Raw genomic sequence first — 25,466 nt, 5'->3', positions numbered from 1 at the left:
ATTGAAATTATAATAATGATCACAACGGCTGCCGTATTAGTCTAAAAAACCTAATTATTCTCCACTGTGTTATGAACTCAGAAAATTTGAGCTTTTTAAAATGTTGTTATTAAAAAAGCACTCGTTTGACAAAAAAAATCTTAGTGATAGGTAACAATGTAAAGTTTCCAGTCCTATGCGCTATAAATTAGTTGTCACATGTATCATATTAAAACCATTTTACTCCTCGAAGAGACATGTAATTAATCCTGCATATAAATCACATTGTAAGTGTCTGTTTCAGAATCTTATCCTTTTCCTGTATTTTCTAATAAATCTCTAGACCCACATTTTCAGTCAATTGAAATATATGCATGGCTAAACTTCAATGGCAGTGATAAATTAGAAGAGATAATGTCCTAAATCACAGCTCATAGAATACAGAATGAGATAACTTCAAACTATCTCACATTTTCACTGTTTAATGGACACCCTTTCTAACTTATCAAATGGAAATCAAATTAAATCTCCAACATGAACGTTGATGAAATGAGTAATTTCAATATGCCAATCAATCAGCAAAGAACTGGTGATTGCTTTGAAAAGGATTTCCTTCCATATCCGAGAGCTGTGGTTGGGAATATTTAATGTTCCTTGTGGCGTGCTGTTCTCATTAAGAGATGTTTACTTAATAAGGTGGCACAGTAACACAGCTGAGAGCGCTGCTGCCTCACAATGCTGGAGACCCACGTTTGATTTTGACCTCAGGTGGTGTCTGTGTGGTGTGGGGTGTGCACATTCTCCCAGCGACCGCATGGGTTTTCCCCAAGTGTTCTAGTTTCCTTCCACACCCCAAAGACAAGTGGGTTTGTAGGTTAATTGACCTACTAGTTTAGTTTAGTTTAATTTAGTTTAGTTTAGTTTAGATTCGAGATACAGCATGGAAACAGGCCAATGTAGTGGGGGCGATCGGTTCAGCCCGAAATAAGGCTAGATGCCAGGTTAGTCCAGTTGGGATGCTTTATTAACACTACAAGCTGCCAGCGCACATGTTCACTCTCCTCTCTCTCTCTCCACAAAACCCCTGCTGGGAAACCCCCGTGGACTGGCAGTCCCAGACCCTGTCAATCTCAGTGCCGAGGGTTCGGCCAAGGAGTGGCCTAACTCTCAGGAGTCGCCACACCGTACACCAGTTCTATCCTGCACATAGGGAACTTTTTACAAAAGCCAATTAACCTACAAACCTGCACGTCTTCAGAATGTGGGATGAAACCGGAGCACTCAGAGGAAAACCACAGGGAAGACATGCAAGCTCCACACAGGCAGCATCCGTAGTCAGGATCGAACCCGGGTCTCTGGCGCTACAGGGCAGCAACTCCTGCGCTGTGCCACTGTGCTGCCGATTGGGCCTATCGACCCCTGTAAATTGCCCCTAGTGTGTAAGGAGTGGATGAGAAAGTAGGATAACGTAGAACTAGTGTGAACAGGTGACCATTGGTCAGCATGGACTTGGTGGGCTAAGCAGCCTATTTCTATGCTGAATTTCTAAAAAAAAGTGAACAGATTCATGAGATCAAATCCTCGCTCTGTGAGTGAGCTGCATAGGAAACACAGTAACAGGCCAGTCATCCCAAAAAATGCAGCCTAACACTGAGACCCCTGTCTCATTCTATCAGGGTAGCCCTCGAATGCCTTAAACCTCATAAACTCATTTGCATTTATGCTGTTTTGACTCAATCACTCCCAGCAGCACCAAATTATACTGTCACTACTGTTTGGTTGTAAAGGTTTCCTCTATATTTCCTAATTTACAGAATCATAGAGTCATAGAGTCTTATAGCGTGGAAACAGGCCCTTCGGCCTAACTTGCTCACACTGGCCAACATGTCCTATTTACTCTAGTCCCACCTGCCTGCGATTGCACAATACCCCTCTAAACCTGTCCTATTTGTTCCATATCACCCTCTATATCTCTTGTTTCCCTTTCCCCAGATTATGTCTGCAGAAGGGGCTCGATCCAAAACGTCACCTATTCCTTTTCTCCAGAGATGCTGACCCGCTGAGTTACTCCAGCTTTTTGTGCCTATCTTCGGTTTAAACCAGCACCTGCAGTTCATTCCTACACACTATCCATGTACCTGTCTAAATGTCTCTCAAACTTTGCGATGGTACTTGTCTCGACTACCCCCTCCGGCAGCTCGTTCGATAAACCCACCACCCTTTGTGTGAAAAAGTTACCCCTCAGGTTCCTATTAAATCTTTCCCCCCTCACCTCAGACCCATGTCCTCTGGTCCTCGATTCCCCGTATTCTGGGCAAGAGAATCTGTGCATCTACCCAATCTATTCCCCTCATGATTTTGTACACCTCTATAAGTTCTTCTGGGGTGAATATCTTATAGTCTCTTGGTAGCCTCGAGCCCTGCCCTTTGCCACAAATGTAAATACTCCCTATGTCTTCATTTCAAATCCTTTTGTAGTTCAAAGGCTACCCATCACCCTTCTTTTCCAAAGCAACTCAACCTTTAACTTCCTTCCTCTTCGGTATAGCCTTCTATTCTAGTACCGACCTTGTTTATTCTCCCCGTTGCATCTCCCATCCACTTTATAATTCGCTGTTGAGAGGTTTGCATGGTATTCTATACATGGTTTGATCAAGATAAGTTTTAATATAATTTTTCCAGCCACTTTAATCAAAGGCATAATTTTGTATTTTATTTATTAATTTACAGAATGGAGGCATTGGAAAGGCCAAATTTTAATGTCCATACTTAGTTGCCCATGAGAAATTTGTGGGCAGTCACCTTCTTGAACTGCCACAGTCACCTCTGTGCACGGTTAAAGCAAATTGTAAACAACAGCGGTAGTACTGTTCAGATCGTCAACAGTATTTCTCCATCACAAAACAAGCTATTCTCCACCATCAGGATGGTGTTATCTGAAATGTAAGAACATTTGAATTTATCAGGATAAATGTGAAGTTAAGTCTTTTGCCAGTAAGTCTGTGCATGCTGTTGGCAGGCCAGGGACTCATAAGGTGAATAGTAAAAGTACAGAAGCTTGTGTTTAATGAAGGAGTGTTGCAAATATAGTCATGGGGTCATACTGCATGGAAACTGGCCCCTTGGCCCAACATGCCTACACCGACTCAGATACCCCATCTACAGTGGATCCATCGGCCTGTGTTTGGCCCATATCCTTCCAAGAAGACTGAGGAAGAGTCTTGACCCTGAAGCGTCACCGATTCCTTTTCTCCAGAGATGCTGTCTGACCCATTGCGTTACTCCAGCTTTTGGTATCTTCCTTCTAAACCTTTCCTATCTATTTCCCTGTCCAAATGTCTTTTAAATGTTGTGATAGTACCTGCCTCAACTACCTCCTCTGGCAGCACATTCCACAAACCCACCACCCTTTGTGTGAAAAATTTGCCCCTGAGATACCTTTTAAATCCTTCCCTCTCACCTTAAACCTATGTCCTCTGGCTGTTGGTTCCCCAACTCTGGGTAAAAGTGTGCATTTACCCAATCTATTCCCCTCACGATCTTATACACCTCTATAAGATCACTTCTCATCATCCTGCGCTCCAAGAAATAAAGTCCTCGCCTGATCAATTTCATCCCAGAGCTCAGGCCCTTGAGTCTCGGTGCTCTGTGTATTCTGATTGATTAGTAGGACTAGATGTTACAGTCCCTAAGGTTTGCACTACAATTGACTGGTGTTGTTCTTGGGGGTGACCACTAGGTAATGTTGCTACCATTCAGACACATCTTCAGTTGTGTACCTCAACGTCACTGGGTGTTTCGGCCTTTTAACACAAGACACCCTAAGTCGAGGCAGGCCCACCGCAGGGTGATCAGACCTGGGTGTGTGTCTTACGGTTAGCCTCTAGATGGTCACGTGGCAGCCCAGACAGCATCTTTTCTTTTCAGCCACAGCCAGTGACTGCTCCGTTTGGCGGCATTTGCAAGTTCTTTGATTGCCCTCCTTTGGGCCTGCCCTCTGACTCCTACTTCCCTCAGGAGCCTTGCAGTGGAACTGGCTACAAAGCCCCTGCACCCCACCTCCACTGGACGCACTCTTACACTCCAACCTCCCTCCTCTGCCTCTACTGCAAGGTTGGAATATCTCAGCCTTTTCCTTTCATATGCCTCGTCCACAGCCTCCTCCCAGGGCACCGTCAGCTCAATGATGAAAACACGCCGACAGGAGTTGGACCAGAGGACAAGGTCTGGTCGCAGGTTGGTAGCTGCGATTTCAACTGGGAAGGAAAGCCTCTGGCCTAGATCAACCCGCATTTCCCAGTCTCTGGCTGCGCTCAGTGAGCATGAGTTGAGAGGCGAGGGGGTAGTCTTCCGTTTCTCTCCTTCCTGGATGAACGATGGGATTTGCGGGAATGTTAACTGGGCATCGATAGGCATGGCGTTTGTGGTAACTCTCTTGCACTCGAGTGCAGCTGCCAAGCACCTCAGCACCTGGTTGTGTCGCCAGGTGTATCTGCCTTGTGTGAGCCTGGTCTTACAACCGACCAGGATGTGCTTGAGGTTTGCTGGAACTGCACACAGGGGGCAGGCTGGATCCTCTCCCAGCCAAAGATTTAAGTTTGTGGGAGAGGGAAGGACTCTGATAATAAAGCTCAACATACTTGACTCCATGCTCCACAGCTCACTCCATGTGATCTTCCTCCTCTCAATGCCATCCCACCTCATCCAGCGGCCTTGCTTGGCTTGAGATATAGCTTTGGCTCACCTGCCTGCTTCTTCTTGGCGGCGCACCTCCTCCACCACCAGGTGCCGACGTTCAGCTGGAGTAGCCAGGTAGGTTTCATTGCTCCCAGGCCGAAGCCTGTTTATATTTATTTCTTTTTGAGGACGCCACAGGAAGGTAGTTGTGAGCTGCCTTCTAAAACCACTGCAGGTTATATTCCATATAGCCACAGGGTGTTTTCCCCTGGAAAAATAGGTATGTATTTACAAAAATATAAATACATTTTGTCTGTTCCGATGTCACGATATTTTATCATCCATTTGCAAGTGTGGTGGAGCTGGAAATCTCCATTAATGTAGCCAGATGCATGAACCAAGGTATTAACAGGTGAATGCTTTGTCACATCAGTTGAGTTAATGCTCCCACACTGCAGTTGTAGCGCGTTACAAACATGGGGAACTTAGATGCTGACCACAAAGTATGCATGACAATGCCAATCCTTCTGCTTCCGTCAATTTTAAGTATGATTATTGCAGGCACATTTCTTCATGAGATGATAAGCTATAAAATGGTTAGCCCTCAAGGCACACACAGGGATTATGATGTAGAATTCATCCGTTGGGTGGAATTTGGGAACAGGCCAATTTTATGCTGCTTTCTGATTATTATGATTTTTTTAGAGCAGCCGGTAGTTCTCGCACTATTCTTTGGCAGCGTGCACAATAAGAATGCTTCAACATTGTTGGTTGTTTGCACTACTTATAGCCAGCCTGCACTTTTCCCTTGGAAGGTACATTGTGAGCAGAGGCATGTTCAGATAGTTCGGAAACTGTATTCGCCCTGGAAAATGGATTTAATGATTGACCAAGGCAGGGAGTAGGTCCCAGATTTCGGAGACTGCACTGGAAGTCTAAGTGAAGGATGTGCAAAAGAAGATTGTTGCTCTGTAAGCCTGATGTGGCGACAGAGGGGAATAGATGGTTGGAGCGATCAGTGCCAGCAGTATTCTCCAAGGGCGTATAAAATCATGAGTGGAATAGATCGGGTAGACGCACAGAGTCTCTTGCCCAGAGTAGGGGAATCAAGAACCAGAGGACATAGGTTTTAGGTGAAGGGGAAAAGATTTAATTGGAATCTGAGGAGTAACTTTTTCACACAAAGGGTGATGGGTGTATGGAACGAGCTGCCAGAGGATGCAGTTGAGGCAGGGACTATTGCAACGTTTAAGAAACAATTGGACTGGTACAAGGATAGGTCAGGTTTGGAGGGATATGGGCCAAACGCAAGTAGGTGTGACTAGTGTAATTGGGACGTTGGTCGGTGTGGGCAATTTGGGCCGAAGGGCCTGTTTCCATGCTTTATTCCTCTATGACTTGGATGGAATTGTGGATGAAGCCCAATGGGCGCACATGAGTGGTCAAAATGAATAAAGAAATCTTCAACGGTTTTTCTCCTGATTCAGATACTGCACAATTCCCCACATACCAATCCCTCGCTTGCCAACAAGCTCAATCTATCAGCACTCATTTATATGCTTCACATATAATCCTCTCTGCTTAGAACTGCAGCCAGCATCAAAGTCACAGCTAGCAACCTGCAGAGTGGCAACTGTTCATCTAACAGGCGCATCAGCCAAACATATTGCAGCACAACTAATGGCAGAACTTGCAGGAACACAGAACACTCAAACCAAGTCAACGGGGACTCACTGAAGATAGACACAAAGTGCTAGTAGAGTAAATCACTGGGGCGGGCACCATCTCTGGTGAGAAAAGGATGGGTGACGTTCAGACGTCCTGAGGAAGAACTTGTTCAGTCAGAGAGTGGTGAAGGTGTGGAATTCTCTGCCTCAGAAGGCAGTGGAGGCCAGTTCGTTGGATGCTTCCAAGAGAGAGCTGGATAGAGCTCTTAAGGATAGCGGAGTGAGGGGGTATGGGGAGAAGGCAGGAACGGGGTACTGATTGAGAGTGATCAGCCATGATCGCATTGAATGGCGGTGCTGGCTCGAAGGGCTGAATGGCCTACTCCTGCACCTATTGTCTATTGACCCAAAACGTCACAATTTTCCCCAGAGATGCTGCCTGACCTGCTGAGTCCATCTTCAGTATAAACCAGCATCTGCAGTTCCTTCCTACACAGGGACCAACGGGAATAATGCTAATGCCATGATCTAATCCCCATTAAGGAGATGGTACCAGGGTCATGACTGAGTCCATGGTCATTGACAGGACTGAATTTACTGAAAATGGGAGTATTTGTCTATCGTTTCCCTGTCCCACCTCTCCACAATCCTGCAGTGCCTTTAGAATGCAAATGTGCTGATGGTCTAAGCAGATACTTCCACTTACCTGGGATTCCCTAAAACCCAATGAAGTCTGAGAATCCCTAAAACCCAGGTAGTCAACCTGCCAGGAAGATGGGAGGGAGCCAGTGCACACAAATCACCAGATGACTGCACTGCCATGTCACCTTTAGCCACTGAGTGTAACCTAAAGGATTGTGTGGAGAGTATCATGGTTTGTACATCGAGTACAGTATTTGCACTGCAGTAGTCGTCCAAAGAGTGTGACTGCAGACTGTTTCTGCTGTAGAAGACTTGAAAGCTGAGTTTGATCGGCGATATCACAGGAGAAGGGAACATTGGAAACTCTGCCATCGAGCTCGCGTTCATTATCATGGAGATTGGGGCGAGCGTGTATCTACATATGGTACATCTGATCTGTTTGGATAGTTTGCAAAATAAAGCATCTCACTGTACCTTGGCACATGTGACAATAATAAACCTAAATCTAAGCCTAAACCTTAAAAATTAGTTTTTGGGCTTATCCTTCCCTTTGGGGAACAGGTATCCATCCATCTCAGCTCTGGAAATAACTACAACATCGAGTCAAATAGTCAATGTCTCTGCTTCCTCTACAGTACAGTGGGCAGCACAGTGATGCAGTGGTGGAGTAGCTGCCTTACAGCGCTGGACACCTGGGTTCGATCCTGACCTCGGGTGCTGACTATACGGAGTTTGTACGTTCTCCCTGTGACCACGTGGGTTTTATAGACAATAGACAATAGGTGCAGGAGTAGGCCATTCGGCCCTTCGAGCCAGCACCGCCATTCAATGTGATCATGGCTGATCATTCTCAATCAGTACCCCGTTCCTGCCTTCTCCCCATACCCCCTGACTCCGCTATCCTTAAGAGCTCTATCTATGCATTCAGAGAATTGGCCTCCACTGCCTTCTGAGGCAGAGAATTCCACAGATTCACAACTCTCTGACTGAAAAAGTTTTTCCTCATCTCTGTTCTAAATGGCCTACCCCTTATTCTTAAACTGTGGCCCCTGGTTCTGGACTCCCCCAACATTGGGAACATGTTTCCTGCCTCTAATGTGTCCAACCCCTTAATAATCTTATACGTTTCGATAAGATCCCCTCTCATCCTTCTAAATTCCAGTGTATACAAGCCTAGTCGCTCCAGTCTTTCAACATATGACAGTCCCGCCATTCCGGGAATTAACCCAGTAAACCTACGCTGCACGCCCTCAATAGCAAGAATATCCTTCCTCAAATTTGGAGAGCAAAACTGCACACAGTACTCCAGGTGCGGTCTCACTAGGGCCCTGTACAACTGCAGAAGGACCTCTTTGCTCCTATACTCAACTCCTCTTGTTCTCCGGGTACTCCAGTTTCCTCCCAAATTCCAAAGACGTGCAGGTTTGTCGGTTAATTGGTTTCGGTAAAAATTGTAAATTGTCCCCAGTGTGTAGGATAGTGCTGGTTTACGGGGTGATTGCTGGTCGGCGTGGACTCGCTGGGCCGAAGAGCCTATTTCCGCGCTGTATCTTTAAAGTCTAAAGACACAAGGTAAAGTCTGAAGGAGCTGGAAGCCATATCTCTGGCTCCGGGCGCCACTGTGCCAAGAAGTTTCCAAGGCACTCCAGCATTTCTACAAACCGACCTCGAACAGATTGTCAGTGTGTAAATATGGTATCATGCTGACAGCCCTCCTCCTCCTCCTTCTCTTCCTGGCAACTTGATCTACTCTGTTTGGCCTGAGCTCATGTCTGCTGGGCTTCCCATGTTTGTCACAGGGCGGTCACAGGGAGAACGTACAAACTCCTTGCGGACAGCACCCGAGGTCAGGATCGAACCTGGGTGTCTGATGCTGTAACGCTGCAAGTCCACCGCTGCGCCACTGTGCTGCCCACTGTGCTGTAAAGGAAGCAAAGACATTGACTATTTGACCCAGTGTGTGGAGTAGCCAGCAAGCAATTAAAAAAGTGCTTCACTACCGACTAGCTCACTCCCTGTAGATTATTGACACATTAACCACGACTCGGTTACAGCCACAGCCTCTGGAAATAATCCAGGGAATGATTGATGTCAGAATTCGTGTAATTTCTCTACTCACATGTGACATCAGGTGGATAAGCTAACTCCTTTATACATGTAGGATCTTGTACATTCAGAAAGTGTGTGGAGACAGTAGGTGTGAATTTAAAAGCTTAAGGACATTGACATTGCCTTCTTTGCACCCAACAGCAATAAACTCCTGGACCAAATTCTCTGCAGACATTGTCAATGAGCAGCAGGATTGTGGCTGTCATTCAACTACAAGACTAATATCCCCTACTCCACTCCACCCCCCATCTCCCCCGCACCCCCCATCTCCCCCGCCCCCCCCCCCTCCACCACCCCCCCCTCCCCTACTCGTGTCTGAGTTGACTCCTCTTCTGAATCACAGAATCGATGATGATGAACTGACAATTGTAAATAGATTGCCAAGTTTCTAATGTGCTCGAGTTGCAAAATAGGGCATGTTTGAAAATTGCATTTGTATCGGCTAGAAATCATCTTTCGTCTGATGCTCGCTATTGTTAAAGAAGCAACTCTTGCATATATGTAATGTCCCATCCAAAAACTGAACATGTGACTATGCATCTCCCCCACGATACACTATCAACGTAGACAATGTCAAAGGGCATAATGAGCAGTTCAACTGTATATTCATCCAGATCCTATCATGGCCACTTTCATAAAGAGCAGCAATATTTGCAGCAAAGCCTTGGAACAACCTGTATCTGAACATTTCCATTTTCGTTGGAGAAATGTGGCAACAAATATGGTCAGAGTGCAGAATTCTCCAGTGCTCACAATGCAGTTTCCAATGAAAGGTCATCTGAGATAATATTGAGGACATCAGAGGACAACCTGCCCATTCCAGGCATCAGCCTAGTGAACCTTTTTTGAACAGCTTCCAATGTATTGAGTGGGAAGGAACTGTGGATGCTGATTTACACCGAAGTTAGACACAAAATGCTGGAGTAACTTAGCGGGTCGGGCAGCATCTCTAGAGAAAAGGAATAGGTGAGATTTCGAGTCGAAACCCTTCCTTAGACTGAGAGTCGAGGGAGGGGGGGGGGAACTAAAGGAATGAAAAGGTTCAGAACAAATCAGAGCTGGCACCGATGATGAAGGAAAGCTGGAGCCCACAATGGTCCATTGTTGGCTGCGGAAGAGGTGATACGAAGCGATATCTGGATGAAAACAGTGGAACTGGCAGGATGACTAAGATGGGGGAGGGGCGGAGAAAGAGGGAATGCCGGGGCTACTTGAAATTGAGAAATCAACATTCATGCTGCTAGGTTGTAAGCTGCCCAAGTGAAATATGAGGCGCTGTTCCTCCAATCTGCATGTGGCCTCACTCTTACAATGTATTGTTATCATTTTTTAAATAAGGAAACCAATACAGTTCTCTGGGTGCTCGGCGATCGCTTCGCTCCACACCTGCGCTCGGTCCGCATTGACCAAACTGATCTCCCGGTGGCCGAGCACTTCAACTCCCCCTCCCATTCCCAGTCTGACCTTTCTGTCATGGGCCTCCTCCAGTGCCATAGCGAGGCCCACCAGAAATTGGAGGAACAGCACCTCAGTTTGCAGCCCAGTGGTATGAACATCGACTTCTCCAACTTTAGATAGTCCCTCTGTCCCTCTCTTCTCCTCCTCCTTCCCAGATCTCCCTCTATCTTCCTGTCTCCACCTATATCCTTCCTTTGTCCCGCCCCCCTGACATCAGTCTGAAGAAGGGTCTCGACCCGAAACGTCACCAATTCCTTCTCTCCCGAGATGCTGCCTGACCTGCTGAGTTACTCCAGCATTTTGTGAATAAATACCTTCGATTTGTACCAGCATCTGCAGTTATTTTCTTATACCAGATCTCTGGGTGTGATCTCATCAATAACCCTTGCAATTAAAGCATAACCTCCCTATTTTTGTACTTAATTCCCAAAGTAATAAATGAGAACATTTTGTTAGCTTATTTAATTACTTGCTCTACATGCATTATTGCCTCTTGTGATTCATGTACTAGGACGCCAGGAACACCATAACTCTGCAATCTCTCACCATTCAGATTACATGCTTCTTTTTTTTTTGCTAAAGTGGACAACTTCACAAATTCCTACATCAAACTTCATTTGCCAAATCTTTGCCCACTCATTTAACCTGTCTATATCCTCCTGTAATTTCCTTATTTTTTGTTTAGTTTAGTGACGCAGCACGGAAACAGGCCCTTCGGCCCACCGAGTCCATGCCAACCAGCGATTCCCGCACACTAGCACTATCCTACACACTAGGAACTATTTACAATTTTTACCGAAGCCAAATTAACCAACAAATCTGTATGTCTTTGGAGTGTGGGAGGAAACTAGAGAATCTGGGGAAAACCCACACTGGCACGGGGAGAACGTACAAACTCCATAAAGACAGCACCTGTAGTCATGATTGAATCCAGGTCTCTTGCGTTGAAAGGCAACAACTCTACCTCTGCTCTGCCGGGCCGCCCTCTCATGCCTTCTTCACAAAATATTTTAAGTCAATTCAAGTCACAACAAATTTATTGCCATATGCACCTATGATGAAGTATAGATACAGTGAAAATCTTGCTTACAACTGCATCTCAGGCTCATAGGCTCAGACAACACACAAACACTAATTATACATACATTCCATATAAGTTCCACAAGATATTGAAAAGAAAAAGACTGTGCAAAAACAAGACATTAATGTAAAGGACAGTTAGAAAACTAGTCCGTGGTAGTACAAGAGGTGCTCCATGGTGCTCTGTTGCTGAGATAGGATTAGGGTTGTACAGGTCGATTCAAGAAAGTGATGGTTGTACTAAAGTAGCCGTTTCAGAGCCCAGTGATGTGAAACTTCAGACATCTGTTCCTTCATAAGTTCATAAGTGATAGGAGCAGAATTAGGCCATTTGGCCCATCATGCTTTCTCTGCCAATCAATCATGGCTGATCCATCTTTCCCTCTTAACCCCATTCTCCTGCCTTCTCCCCATAACCCCTGACACCCTTACTAATCAAGAATCTATCTATCTCTGCCTTAAAAATATCCATTTGACTTGGCCTCCAAACCCTTCTGTGACAATGATTTCCACAGACTCACCACCCTCTGACTAAAGAAATTCCTCGTCATCTTCCTAAAGGAACGTCCATTAATTCTGAAGCTGTGACCTCTAGTCCTAGACTCTTCCACTTCCACACATCCTCTCCACATCCACTCTATCCAGATCTTTCACTATTCAGCAAGTTTCAGAGGTCCCCCCTCATCCTTTTAAACTCCAGCGAGTAGAAGCCCACTGCCGACAAACGCTCATCGTATGTTATGATATGTTATGATACCTCCTGCCTGATGAGCACAATAAGCACTTTTCGGCAAATACAGTCACTAAACCTTAGGTACCTTCAACCTAGTCATAAATATAAATAGTGAAAAGCTGAACCCCCACCACAGTCAACCATGAAAAAGATAATTTTTTCCCTACATCCCTGTCCACCAGCCAATCTTCTACCAGTGCCAACGTGTTACCTCCAAACCCAAGAGCTTTTACTTTCTAGAAATGCATGATTGGGCATTTATGATCAACCCAATTAATTTATCACCAAAGTTCTGGGTACATTTTCAAACTCTTCTTGAACCAAAATTATTTTTATCAAACTATTAAATTATTAAATGATTATTTTTGCACTTATTCTGATTTTTTTTAAGATTCAGATGAAAAATTAATTCAGTTAGTCATGGTAATAAACAAAGTTCTGTAAAAGAGTCATGGAAGTTGTAATTTACCCATCTTATTTGACTCCAGCAGGGTCTGTAATTAAATCATGCGAATGAATAATTTATAAATCCGTGCTTTTGCTGTGCTATGATTCCAAAAGGTAATAAAGAAATATGAATCGTTCCTTTTCTCACAGTTTCAATATGATGATGATTTTATTGATTTCTCCCCATATCTACATAATTTAAACACTATCTGACATGAACTTGCCATTCAAATTGCTGAACCCTGACAGTTCACATAATAATTGTGTCAGAATTATTTTCAGTAGTCAGCCACATTAAATCGTGATGATAACCATGCTGAAATAGTGGAATCTAATGCAGTGAACCAGGTTCCATCATGAAGAATATAATTCATTAAAAAATCTTGTGTCAGTGTACATCTCCTGTCAACTTCTTTCACGGAGAATTTATGCATCCACCTTTATAATGATACAGCACACTCAAACCTGCCACATGTAATTATGTCCTCACCACGTGAAGAGATGTACAAATGTGGACAAGGGAATTTATAATAAAATTATAATAAGAAGAGAATCAACTGGATTGTGTCAGCATGCTTTGACCCAAGCATACATACCCCATTGCACAATCCCCAGTTCAATCCTAAGAGCTAACATCCCAGTGTGCATAGCCATGCAAAGTCAAAGTTCTGGAAACCACGCAAAGGCGACACAATGGCGCAGCAGTAGAGCTGCTGCCTTTCAGCGCTTGCAGCGCCAGAGACCCGAGTTCAATCTCAACTATGGGTGCTGTCTGTACAGAGTGTGTACATTCTCCCCGTGACCATGTAGGTTTCCCCCGAGATCTTTGGTTTCCTCCCACACTCCAAAGACGTACAGGTTTGTAGGTTAATTGGCTTGGAATAGTTGTAAATTGTCCCTAGTGTGTGTCTCTTAGGCTCCCTCAGTCATGGCTGACCATGGGTGATGCATCCTAGTTGGCTACTTGCTCCACACCTCGGCTAGAGCAGCGTCGCTTGTGGCTGAAGAGACAAATGCGGGAGTGACAGTCTCTGTCGCAAAGGTCACATTTGTGTGTGGACTCTGGTCTGTTGACGTTGCTGCGCTCCTTTCTGCGTGCACGCTTTTCTGCTCTTGCGTTCATCAGTTTCTCTTCCCCCGTTTTGAGATGTTGGTTCAGGGTACCTCTCCACCTCGTACGGTCAGCTGCAAGGCTCTCCCAGGACCACATCGATGTCGAGCACCTTCAAATCTCTCTTGCAGACATCCTTGTAGCGTAGCGGGGGACGGCCGATGGTTCTCCTCCCAGATGTTAACTCTCCATAGAGGTTGTCTTTCAGAATACGGCAATCCTCCATGCGGTGGACATGGCCCAGCCACCTGAGTAGAGTGTACATACTCGGAAGGCCAGCGCGAGACAGAATCTCGGCATTGGACACTCTGTCTTGCCAGGATATACCCAGGATACGGCGGATGCTTCTAAGGTGGAAGGTGTTGAGTCTTCTCTCCAGTCTGGCATATGGGGGAAGGAGAAGCGATCGGGTGGGCGAGCGTAATGTTTGCTCCTGAGAAGGGCGCAAGTAGCCTGTGACGGGGGAGGGGAAGGATGGGGTTTAGTTTTACAGGAGTGGGGCAGGCGGGCTGTCAGGATGAGCAGGGGTTGCTGAGGGAAGGCAGGCGGTGGGCAGACAGTGCTCGGGGCAGTAGACTGGGACAGTGGGCTAGTCCTAAGTGGGACTTGTACGGGAGTTGGACGACCCCGCCCCCACGATGTCTCCACTGCCTTGTGTGCATGCCACATGTACAGTCGGCAAGTCGTTGGTGCTCGTCTACCTTGAATGTGAAGCCTGGGGTCGGCGGATTGCACAGAGGAAACCACCAGAAGGTTCAACGGGCAGAAAGACGATCCCAGCAAAGCGCCGTGGAGCGCAAACAGGGCAGAGTGAGATACGTCGGACACTTCTGACCATCCACTGCATCCTGACCTGTCCCCAGCCGTCCCGACTATGTCTTGCTGCTGGAACCTGATAGGCCAGGACGAGAGAGTGAGGCCGACAATCTGCGCAACTCCCCCTCACTTAACTCCAAGTCATGACTTCAACCCCATACCGTGCAACCTCAAGTCCTGTGGCGATGGGTGAGTGGCGAAGCAGCAGGTGTGGATACACTGGAAGCTGTAGTCACGAACTTGCACACAGGCGGTCCAGGGCATAGGGTCGCTCTCTACTGGACCGAAGCAGCAGTGGAGTTCGGCAGCCCCCCGGGTGTCTGAGCAGCCCTCTTTCGGATTCGCTCTGCTCACCTCCATGGAGGAAGGGGCTAGAAAAGATGCCTCAAACATAGCCTGCTTCACTTCACCTTGGCCAGCATACCGCGGCGGGCGGGGATCCCAATCAGTGGTCTAAATAATAAGAAAAACAAGTTGAAGGTGCTGAACCTCGGCACGTGGAACGTGTGAACCCTGCTGGATAACATCAAGGCAGATAGACCAGAAAGAAGAACTGCACTGGTCGCCAAAGAACTAGCTCGCTACAACGTGGACATAGCAGCACTCAGTGAAACTCACCTTGCAGACAAGGGTCAGCTCTCAGAACTTGGTGGTGGGTACACCTTCTTTTGGAGTGGTCGCAGCAGCGCTGAACGGCGAGAGGCAGGCGTTGGATTCGCCATCAGATCCCACCTTGCCCGAAAACTTGCCAAGCTTCCAGAGGGCATCAATGATCGCCTGATGACACTTCAACTCCCACTTGGAAACAAGAAGACTGCAACGTTGATCAGAGCATATGCCCCAACAATGACCAACCCGGATGATATCAAAGATAAGTTCTATGAAGAACTTGACGCCCCCATTGCAGCAGTCCCACAGTCAGAGAAGCTTATTGTCCTCGGGGACTTCAACGCCAGAGTGGGGACAGATCACCAGACTTGGGAAGGAATCATTGGAAGACACGGCACCGGCAAGTGCAACAGCGTTCTACTCCTGAAGATGTGTGCCTCACATGACCTAGTCATCACCAACACACTCTTCCGCCTCCCCACCCGTAAAAAGACATCTTGGACCTGTGAAAATTATCCAGCTTTTTGGCATCCTATCAACCATCCAAAGCCAGGCCCTCGAGTCCTGGCAACATCCTCATAAATCTCCTCTGCACTTTCTTCAGTTTAATGACATCTTTCCTTTAGCAGAGTGACCAAAACTGAACACAATACTCCAAATATAGCCTCAACTTGTCTTGCACAACTGTAACATAATGTCCCTACTTCTATACTCAATTCCCTGACTGATAAAGGCCAGCATGCCTAAAGCCCTTGTCACCACCTTATCTATCTGTGAAGCCATTTGGGAATTATGTTTCTTACATTCCGAGATCCCTCTGCTCCACAGCTTTCTCTGGGGCCTGACCATTCATTGTGCTCTCCGTAACTTTCCTCCCACATGTGTATTTTTAAATTTATTCTGTGGAACTGTTTGAAAACTCCTTTCAGGGAACATTAACTATGGAAATGCAGCAGTTATCACAACTGTCTCACAGTTCCAGAGACCCAAGTTTAATTCTGTCCTCCTGAAAATCTGCGTGGAGTTTACAAGTTCTTCCTGTGACTGGGTGCAATAGTTTCCTCCCATTTTCCAAAGTAGCTTCTCTTGACCACTGCAAATTGCCTCAAGCATAGCTGATTGATAAAAGAATCAAAAGGAGAAGCTGGTGGGTTCTGGGTAGACTGATGGGACTGAAGGCTGATAAATCCCCAGGGCCTGATGGTCTGCATCCCAGGGTACTTAAGGAGGTGGCTCTAGAAATAGTGGAAGCATTGGAGATCATTTTTCAATGTTCTATAGATTCAGGATCAGTTCCTGTGGATTGGAGGATAGCAAATGTTATCCCACTTTTTAAGAAAGGAGGGAGAGAGAAAACGGGTAATTATAGACCAGTTAGTCTGACATCAGTGGTGGGGAAGATGCTGGAGTCAATTATAAAAGACGAAATTGCTGAGCATTTGGATAGCAGTAACAGGATCATTCCGAGTCAGCATGGATTTACGAAGGGGAAATCATGCTTGACAAATCTACTGGAATTTTTTGAGGATGTAACTAGGAAAATTGACAGGGGAGAGTCAGTGGATGTGGTGTACCTCGACTTTCAGAAAGCCTTCGACAAGGTCCCACATAGGAGATTAGTGGGCAAAATTAGAGCACATGGTATTGGGGGTAGGGTACTGACATGGATAGAAAATTGGTTGACAGACAGAAAGCAAAGAGTGGGGATAAATGGGTCTCTTTCGGAATGGCAGGCAGTGACCAGTGGGGTACCGCAAGGTTCGGTGCTGGGACCCCAGCTATTTACGATATACATTAATGACTTAGATGAAGTGATTAAAAGTACCATTAGCAAATTTGCAGATGATACTAAGCTGGGGGGTAGTGTGAATTGTGAGGAAGATTCAATAAGGCTGCAGGGTGACTTGGACAGGTTGTGTGAGTGGGCGGATACATGGCAGATGCAGTTTAATGTAGATAAGTGTGAGGTTATTCACTTTGGAAGTAAGAATAGAAAGGCAGATTATTATCTGAATGGTGTCAAGTTAGGAAGAGGGGATGTTCAACGAGATCTGGGTGTCCTAGTGCATCAGTCACTGAAAAGAAGCATGCAGGTACAGCAGGCAGTGAAGAAAGCCAATGGAATGTTGGCCTTCATAACAAGAGGAGTTGAGTATAGGAGCAAAGAGGTCCTTCTACAGTTGTACCGGGCCCTGGTGAGACCGCACCTGGAGTACTGTGTGCAGTTTTGGTCCCCAAATTTGAGGAAGGATATTCTTGCTATTGAGGGCGTGCAGCGTAGGTTCACTAGGTTAATTCCCAGAATGGCGGGACTGTCGTATGTTGAAAGGCTGGAGCAATTAGGCTTGTATACACTGGAATTTAGAAGGATGAGGGGGGATCTTATTGAAACATATAAGATAATTAGGGGATTGGACACATTAGAGGCAGGAAACATGTTCCCAATGTTGGGGGAGTCCAGAACAAGGGGCCACAGTTTAAGAATAAGGGGTAGGCCATTTAGAACGGAGATGAGGAAGAACTTTTTCAGTCAGAGAGTGGTGAAGGTGTGGAATTTCCTGCCTCAGAAGGCAGTGGAGGCCAGTTCGTTGGATGCTTTCAAGAGAGAGCTGGATAGAGCTCTTAAGGATAGCGGAGTGAGGGGGTATGGGGAGAAGGCAGGAACGGGGTACTGATTGAGAGTGATCAGCCATGATCGCATTGAATGGCGGTGCTGGCTCGAAGGGCTGAATGGCCTACTCCTGCACCTATTGTCTATTGTCTATTGTCTATTGGCATGCAAGAGAGAATAGAGAATTTCACAGCACTGGGCCTATACTCGCTGGAGTTTAGAAGAATGAGGGGGGACATCATTGAAACATATAGAATACTGAAAGGCTTGGATAGATTGGATGTGGAGAGGATGTTTCCACTAGTGGGAGAGTCTAGGACTAGAGATCATAGCCCCAGAATTAAAGGACGTTCTTTTAGGAAGGAGATGAGGAGGAATTTCTTTAGTCAGAGGGCGGTGAATCTGTGGAATTATTTGTCACAGAAGGCTGTGGAGGTCAGTGAATATTTTTAAGGCAGAGATAGATAGATTCTTGATTAGTACGGGTGTCAGAGGTTATAGGGAGCAGTCAGGAGAATGGGGTTAGGAGGGAGCGATAGATCAACCATGATTGAATAGTGGAGTAGACTAGATGGGCCAAATGGCCTAATTCTGCTCCTATCACTTATGACCTTATAGGTTGCAGGGCCACATGGGAGATTGATTGATGAAGCAGCTCTGCTGGGACTGGCAAGGACTGAAGGCCTGGGTAGAATGGATGTGGGGAGAATGTTTCCAGTAGTGGGAGAGCCCAGGACAGGAGGGCACAGCCTCAGAATAAAAGGATGTGCCTTTTGAAAGGAGATGAGGAGGAATTTCCTTAGCCAGAGGGTGGTGAATCTGTGGAATTCATTGCCACAGACGGCTGTAGAGGTCAAGACTATTTCTAAAGCAGAGATTGACGGGTTCTTGCATAATAAAGGTATACAAGATTTCAGGTAGGAGGCAGGAAGGAGAATGGGATTGAGAGGGAAAGATAGGTCAGCCATGATTGAATGGCAGCGTAGACTGGATGGGCCGAATGGCCTAATCCTGTGACTTATGACGAGCTGAATCTCCTGTCTGTCAAAATAAGTGGTTTTCTGTGCAGTGCAATGACTTTATATTGAGGCATAAAAAAGGTGTTTTGATGCAAACACCTGCATTGTACCCAAGCTTGGGGAAAACAAAGCTTTTCAGAGAGATTTTCCATGAAGACTCAGCCTTTGTGCGTGGGTGTCTCTTGTCTGTAATCTTGACACCACTGCTTAACACCTGAATAGGAAAGCAGGTTCATGATAACAGATACAATTTTAATTTATCACAATATCCAAGAAAATTCCCAAATTGGAATAATATCATACTGTCTACAAAATTTAATTTAGCAGCTATCTCTCTGCACTAATTTGGCACACTGCCCAAAAGCAGCATGCAGCTGTCACCATGGTAACCGGTCTTTCAGAAGATCTGCCCGCTACTCTATTTGTGCTGACTGCACTGTGTACATGTGTGCACAGGCTGGGTACAAAAACGCCAATTTTATTTCTTTACCTTAACATAATGGGAAGATAACTTATTTTTTAAAGCAAATTAACTATAAAAATTCTGTGGGTATGCTGTCTGAGGGTATTTACAGCTCCTTGATATGGTCGTGAACACAACAGTTCCACACTGCTGAGTGTGGCCTTCTTAGCCAGTAGGTGCTTGACAATGAACCATATTTGTAAGAGGCAATCACATAATAGGCCTCTTCACTAAATGAAAGCAGCTTCCCTTCTCAAAACGCTGCAGCCTTAAAGGGAGTACTGGACTTCACATACATGTGTCTTTGAAGGCGTCTGCCAAACTGAGCACGCAGTTAATAAAGTATGTTCATAAGTTCATTAGTTATAGGAGCAGAATTAGGTCATTCGGCCCATCAAGTCCACTCTGCCTCTCAATTATGGCTGATCTATCTTTCCCTCTCAACCCCCTTCTCCTGACTTTGCCACATAACCCCTGACACCCGTATTAATCAAGAATGTCAATCTCCCCCTAAAGAATATCAATTGACGGCCTCCACAGTCTCCTGTGCCAATGAATTCCACAGATTCACAACCCTCTGACTAAAGAAATTCCTCCTTATCTCCTTTCTAAAGATACGTCCTTTTACTCTGAGGCAATGGCCTCTGGTCCTAGGCTCTCCTACTAGTGGAAACATCAGTGGGAGAGACAGCAACACAAAGTATACGAATATTGGCTTTGCAGCCACAATCCTGGGGGAATTTTAACGTTTGTCAGTATATCGGATCAGATGCAGATGGAAAATAGTGGAGATGAAAGTGTTAAATGGGGGTGGAGGGACGCTTAGTGTTTCATGAAGCCAGGTGCATCTCATTGACCGCCCAATCATATGGAGGTGGGATAAGAGTTGAGCACTGTTATTGGGTGGGTTGCCACAGCTCACCCACTCAAAAGAAATGGGTCAGAATAACGAGGTCCGATTTAATGTGTTACTGCAGATGGTCAGGTAACCCCAGGCCTCTGGAATCTGGGGACTAAAGTAGGGCAGCTTCATCTTCAGGTAGAAAGTAGAGCACCTTGTCTAACCGGGCAGAATAAGAGAGCTTCACACTGCACCAAAGTGTTCCAGCAATCCACACTCTGCTATCGACAGAATGATGGAAGAGATCCCCTCTCGTAATTGAATTAGGGTTGGAGAATGGAATCAGCACAAATTTGAGACCTGCAGCTCCTTCCCATCCCTTGAACATGTGAATTGGACAAGCCAGCACTGAAGTGGTTGCCTGGAAGCTAAAACTCTAAGTTAGACCATCAGGCCATACGGGCAGCACAGAGGTAGAGTTGCTGCCTTACAGCGAATGCAGCGCCGGAGACTCAGGTTCGATCCTGACTATGAGCGCCGTCTGTACGGAGTTTGTACGTTCTCCCCGTGACCTGCGTGGGTTTTCTCCGAGATCTTCGGTTTCCTCCCACACTCCAAAGGTGTACAGGTATGTAGGTTAATTGGCTGGGCAAATGTAAAAATTGTCCCTAGTGGGTGTAGGATAATGTTAGTGTGCGGGGATCGCTGGGCGGCACGGACCCGGTGGGCCGAAGGGCCTGTTTCTGCACTGTATCTCTAAATCTAAAAAAAATTCTAAAAATCCTCTGCACAGTCTAAAATCCCAGGACATGCAGGCTACCCATTTCCGTTCTGAAACGTTTCGCACCCATCATATACCTCTACCCATTGTTAATCCAGGTGATATAGTACATAAACATAGGAGCCAGTGACAGCAACAGCTGTTCTAAAACACCAGTTTTTGCAGCATGCCTATCATCAGGATTTTAGCTGCAGCATTGCGGCCATTTCTAAGCACCACAGTGCAGGAGGAATGGTGCCGATAGACTGAGTGTAGAGAAGATTCACTAGAATGGAAACGTCTGAAAGATTTATATAGAAACAGGGGGGAAGCTAGAAATATTCTCGGTCAAACTGAGGTGTTTTTTGTAATACAAGAAATCTAGGGGCAGAATGAGGCAGAGTATAACCTGAAATTAAGTGACTGTAAGATTGGTAGAAGTATAATCAATCATAAGTACCTTTAATTTGACTTTACTGGACTTTATCTTGCACTAAATGTTATTCCCTTTATCCTGTATCTGTAAACTGTGAACATAGAAACATAGAAAATAGGTGCAGGAGGAGGCCATTCAGCCCTTCGAGCCAGCACCGCCATTCATTGTGATCATGACTGATCATCCACAATCAGTAACCTGTGCCCAGTAACAGTTTGATTGTAATCAAGTATAGACTTTCCACTGAATGGTTAGCACGCAACATAAAGTTTTTCACTGTACCTCGCGACAATAAACTAAAGTAAACTAAACTAAAGGAGAAAATTTTTTTCAAACTTTGACTCATCTTTTCACTGAAACACATTTTCAGAGAGGGAAACCGTGGGTCAACAGGTTCTACCTTAGTGTTCCAAGAGATGGAGAGCACACTTAAGCAAAACGCACAATGTTGGAGGAACTCAATGTGTCACGCAGCATCTGTGGACTAAATGGATGGGCGATACTTCAAGTTGGGACTCTTCTTCAGGAAATACGTGCACATTCTGCTGTACCTACAGTTAACTAGATCTCTTATATCTCTGCATCAGAAATCTTCACAATCCTGGTATTTATACTAGAAACAGGTAAGTTATGACGAGAACAATTCTGACCTTCCATTTCAGGCTCCATAAATCAATAAATGCTTTGCGCCAATGCCCCGTTTTCACCAGGAAATCAGTTTGAGCCTGGTGTAATAACTATGTGTGGTCCCAGAATATAAAACTTCCCTTGCTCCTTTAATATTGAAAGTTTCAATAATATTTAATCTGTTGTTCTGTTTCATGAGGTATCCGTGTATGATCCAGCTGACGATCATTACCAGACCATTGCTCCAGATGCATTTAACACCATCTACATCAGTCCAAGGAACTGCGGCCATCCAGGTAAAGTACTTAAAGTCCAGTCACGCAACATGACTATAATTTTATGTCAAAGGTCAATTAATTGGTTTGTTTCAAACTAGATATCATTTTTAGCATCTTGATGTTATCAAGCTCTTTGCCTCGACCATGCATAACCTTGTGGTGTTAGAATCATTCAGCAGAGAAACAGGCCCTTCAGCCCAACTTGCCCATGCCAACCAAGATGCCCCATGTCGAATCAGCCTGTATTTGGCCCATCCTAACCATGTAGCTGTCCAAAGGCCTTTTTGAGGCATCGACCCCTGTGTTTCCTCCCTTCGAAAGGCATCTCTTTATACCGGAAGATCAGCAGGTTCTGGGCAGTCCAAAATGCGTCTTTCACCCAGTTGATGATCTTCCAGCAGCACTTGATGTTTGTCCAGTGATGCAGCCCTGGGAACAGTCCTTAGTTCAGGGAGCTCTCTGTTATGCAGCAGTTCAGTGTGAACCTCGACAAGGATGGCACGGTGGCGCAGCGGTAGAGTTGCTGCCATACAGCGCCAGAGACCCGAGTTCGATCCTGACTACGGGTGCACTCTGTACGGAGTTTGTACATTCTCCCTGTGACCACGAGGGTTTTCGCAGAGTCCTCGGGTTTCCTCCCACACTCCAAATATGCAGAGGTTTGTACGTCAATTGGCTTTGGTAAAGATTGTAAATTGTCCCTAGTGTGTAGGATAGTGCTAGAAGATGGAGATCTACAACTGATTACATCTTGGCTAATGAATCTTTTGGCGGAACCTTTGGCTGAACATCTGTCAGCACCTTCTCGGCTTACCCTGCCAGCGTGTCCCAAACTCCCGGAACTCTAGCTCCGCCCAGCCCATACGTAAGCATTGCATTAACTCTATAGTGTCCAAACTGCAGCAGGATACAAGGTAATAATAATAAAAAACAAAAATAACTAATAAATGCAAAATAGCTCCTACAGACTCTATGACTCTATATCATGGAGGGTAATGCTGGTGGTGTGTTCTATGCGGTTGACATTGCTGATATTCTGGACCATAACTCTATCAGAAAGGAGGAAGTGCTGGAAACATTGGACCATATTAGGATGGGTAAATCCTCAGGGCTGGACAGGATCTATCCAAAGATGCTAAGGAAAATAAGGGAGGAGATTGCAGAAGAGATTCGCCAGGATGTTGCCTGGAATGGAGGGCAGTACTTGTAAGGAGAGAATGGATAGTGTGTGTTTATTCTCACTGGAACGTAGGAGGCTGAGCAGTGACCTTACAAAAGCTCTTAAATTTATGAGGGATATAGATAGGATAGATATAATCTTTTTTTTTTAAACCAAATCAGGGGATCCTAGAACTGGAGGGCACAGGTTGAAAGTGAGAGGGGAGAAATATAAGGGAGACCTGAGTGGTAGGTTTTTCATATAGAGAATGGTGAATATTGGAAGTATTGCCAGAGGAAGTGGTAGAAGCAGGTACAATTATGGCATTTAAAAGGCATTTGGCCAGCAACTTGGATAGGAAAGGCAAATGGGATTATTGTACATTGGCACCATGGTTGGCATGGACTAGGTGGGCCATTTCTGTGCTGGACAAAATTATGAATCACAGATTGGGACTAGAGAAAATGAGGGCGCTCAAATGAATATTCAAACTTAACCGGGAAAGGCCAATCCAAAGCTGCATATCTTATTTATTGGAAAATGGTGGGGTGCAAAGGCGACGCATGCAGTTCAAAAGAAGAAATCTTCATACTCAACTACCTCCTACAGAGTGAATATTTCTTTAGGAAATTCTGGGCTTACAGCTATATCAGGATGTACAACTGGTGGCAGAGACAGTGGCGCAGCGGTAAAGTTGTTGCCTTACAGCGCCAGAGGTCGGGTTCGATCCTGACTACGGGTACTGTCTGTACAGTGTTTGATCGTTCTCCCTGTGACTGCATGGGTCTTCTCCACGTGCTCCTGTTTCCTCCCACATTCCAAAGATGTGTAAATCTGTATGTAGGTTGACAAAAAATGCTGGAGTAACTCAGCGGGACAGGTAGCATCTCTGGAGAGAAGAAATGGATGACGTTTCGGGTCGCGAACCTTCTTCAGACATCATCATCCATTCCTTCTCTCCAGAGATGCTGCCTGTCCCGCTGAGTTCCTCCAGCATTTTGTCTCTATCTTCAGTGTAAACTAGCATCTGCAGTTCCTTCCCACACATTAAGTTTGTGGGTCAATTAACTTCTGTAAATTGCCCCCGAGTTTGTAGAATAGAACTAGCGTGAGGGATCTTCGCTGGTCAGCGTGGACTTGGTGGGCCAAAGGACCGGTTTCTACATTATATCCCTAAACTGAACTAAATGAGATGAATTGTAAGCAATGTATGCGTTATAATTATACATCTATAAACTACGTGCCCTCTTTTTCAGGATCGAGGATAACCCGTTTGTGGATCCATCAGGATCCCAGTTGCAGCACAGGAGGACAAATTGCCCTGGGGATGCTTGCTGGGGCTGTCACGGGCTCTTTGCTGAGATCACTCATGTGGGCACCATGCTTGCTCTAAAACAATGTTACTGTCAAGGCAAGAAACCGTGCATTGCTGCACAAACATAGGGTACTTTAGTTATACGAACACTCTGCTGTTGGCATGATTAGAAATGAAATAATTAGGCAGCACATTGGTTTCAAACCTAAACAACAACTAAATTTGTGATCCACAATAGGAAACGTATTTTTTACAGATTAGAACAGAACATGCTACTAGTAATTTTTTTTTTACACTCAAAATCAACTTCATTCCCTTCTGCTAACCCAAGAAATTTTTCTTGAGATACGGTCATTAAACCAATTTCACTTTGTGTCACGTTATGTGATATTGTTTTACCAATGTATTTCAAACCTTCTTAGTTTGTGAAGGCTGTGGCCTAACTCTGACCAAGAAAGTTAATGGTTTCTTCTAGCATTTGAGCCTGACACTAAGAGGAGCTTGGGAATTTTCACTTGGATGCCCCTGTTACTAACCCTGTGATCTCTGCCTAGCAAATCTCCATACTGGGATGGCTGAGTTTGGTAATTCAGCATTGTGAGTGTCCACAGATATAAATGTATGACTCT

General features: G+C 45.4%; 1 protein-coding gene across 1 annotated transcript in view; it reads left to right on the top strand.

Annotated features, from left to right (window-relative positions):
• The window catches only part of plekhb1 (pleckstrin homology domain containing B1), a 52,369-nt gene extending 27,454 nt beyond the window's left edge, over positions 1-24,915 (top strand). Inside the window, exons 5-6 of the mRNA XM_078402932.1 lie at positions 22,285-22,381; positions 24,779-24,915. Coding sequence (XP_078259058.1) covers positions 22,285-22,381; positions 24,779-24,915 — 234 coding nt within the window. The remainder of the gene's footprint in view (positions 1-22,284; positions 22,382-24,778) is intronic.
• Positions 24,916-25,466: the final 551 nt, after the last annotated feature.

This window comes from Rhinoraja longicauda, chromosome 7, assembly GCF_053455715.1.
Source record: "Rhinoraja longicauda isolate Sanriku21f chromosome 7, sRhiLon1.1, whole genome shotgun sequence".
NCBI classification, from domain to species: domain Eukaryota; kingdom Metazoa; phylum Chordata; class Chondrichthyes; order Rajiformes; family Arhynchobatidae; genus Rhinoraja; species Rhinoraja longicauda.
The sequence above is the reverse complement of the archived record's forward strand: the minus strand, read 5'-3'. Positions and strand labels throughout refer to the sequence as shown.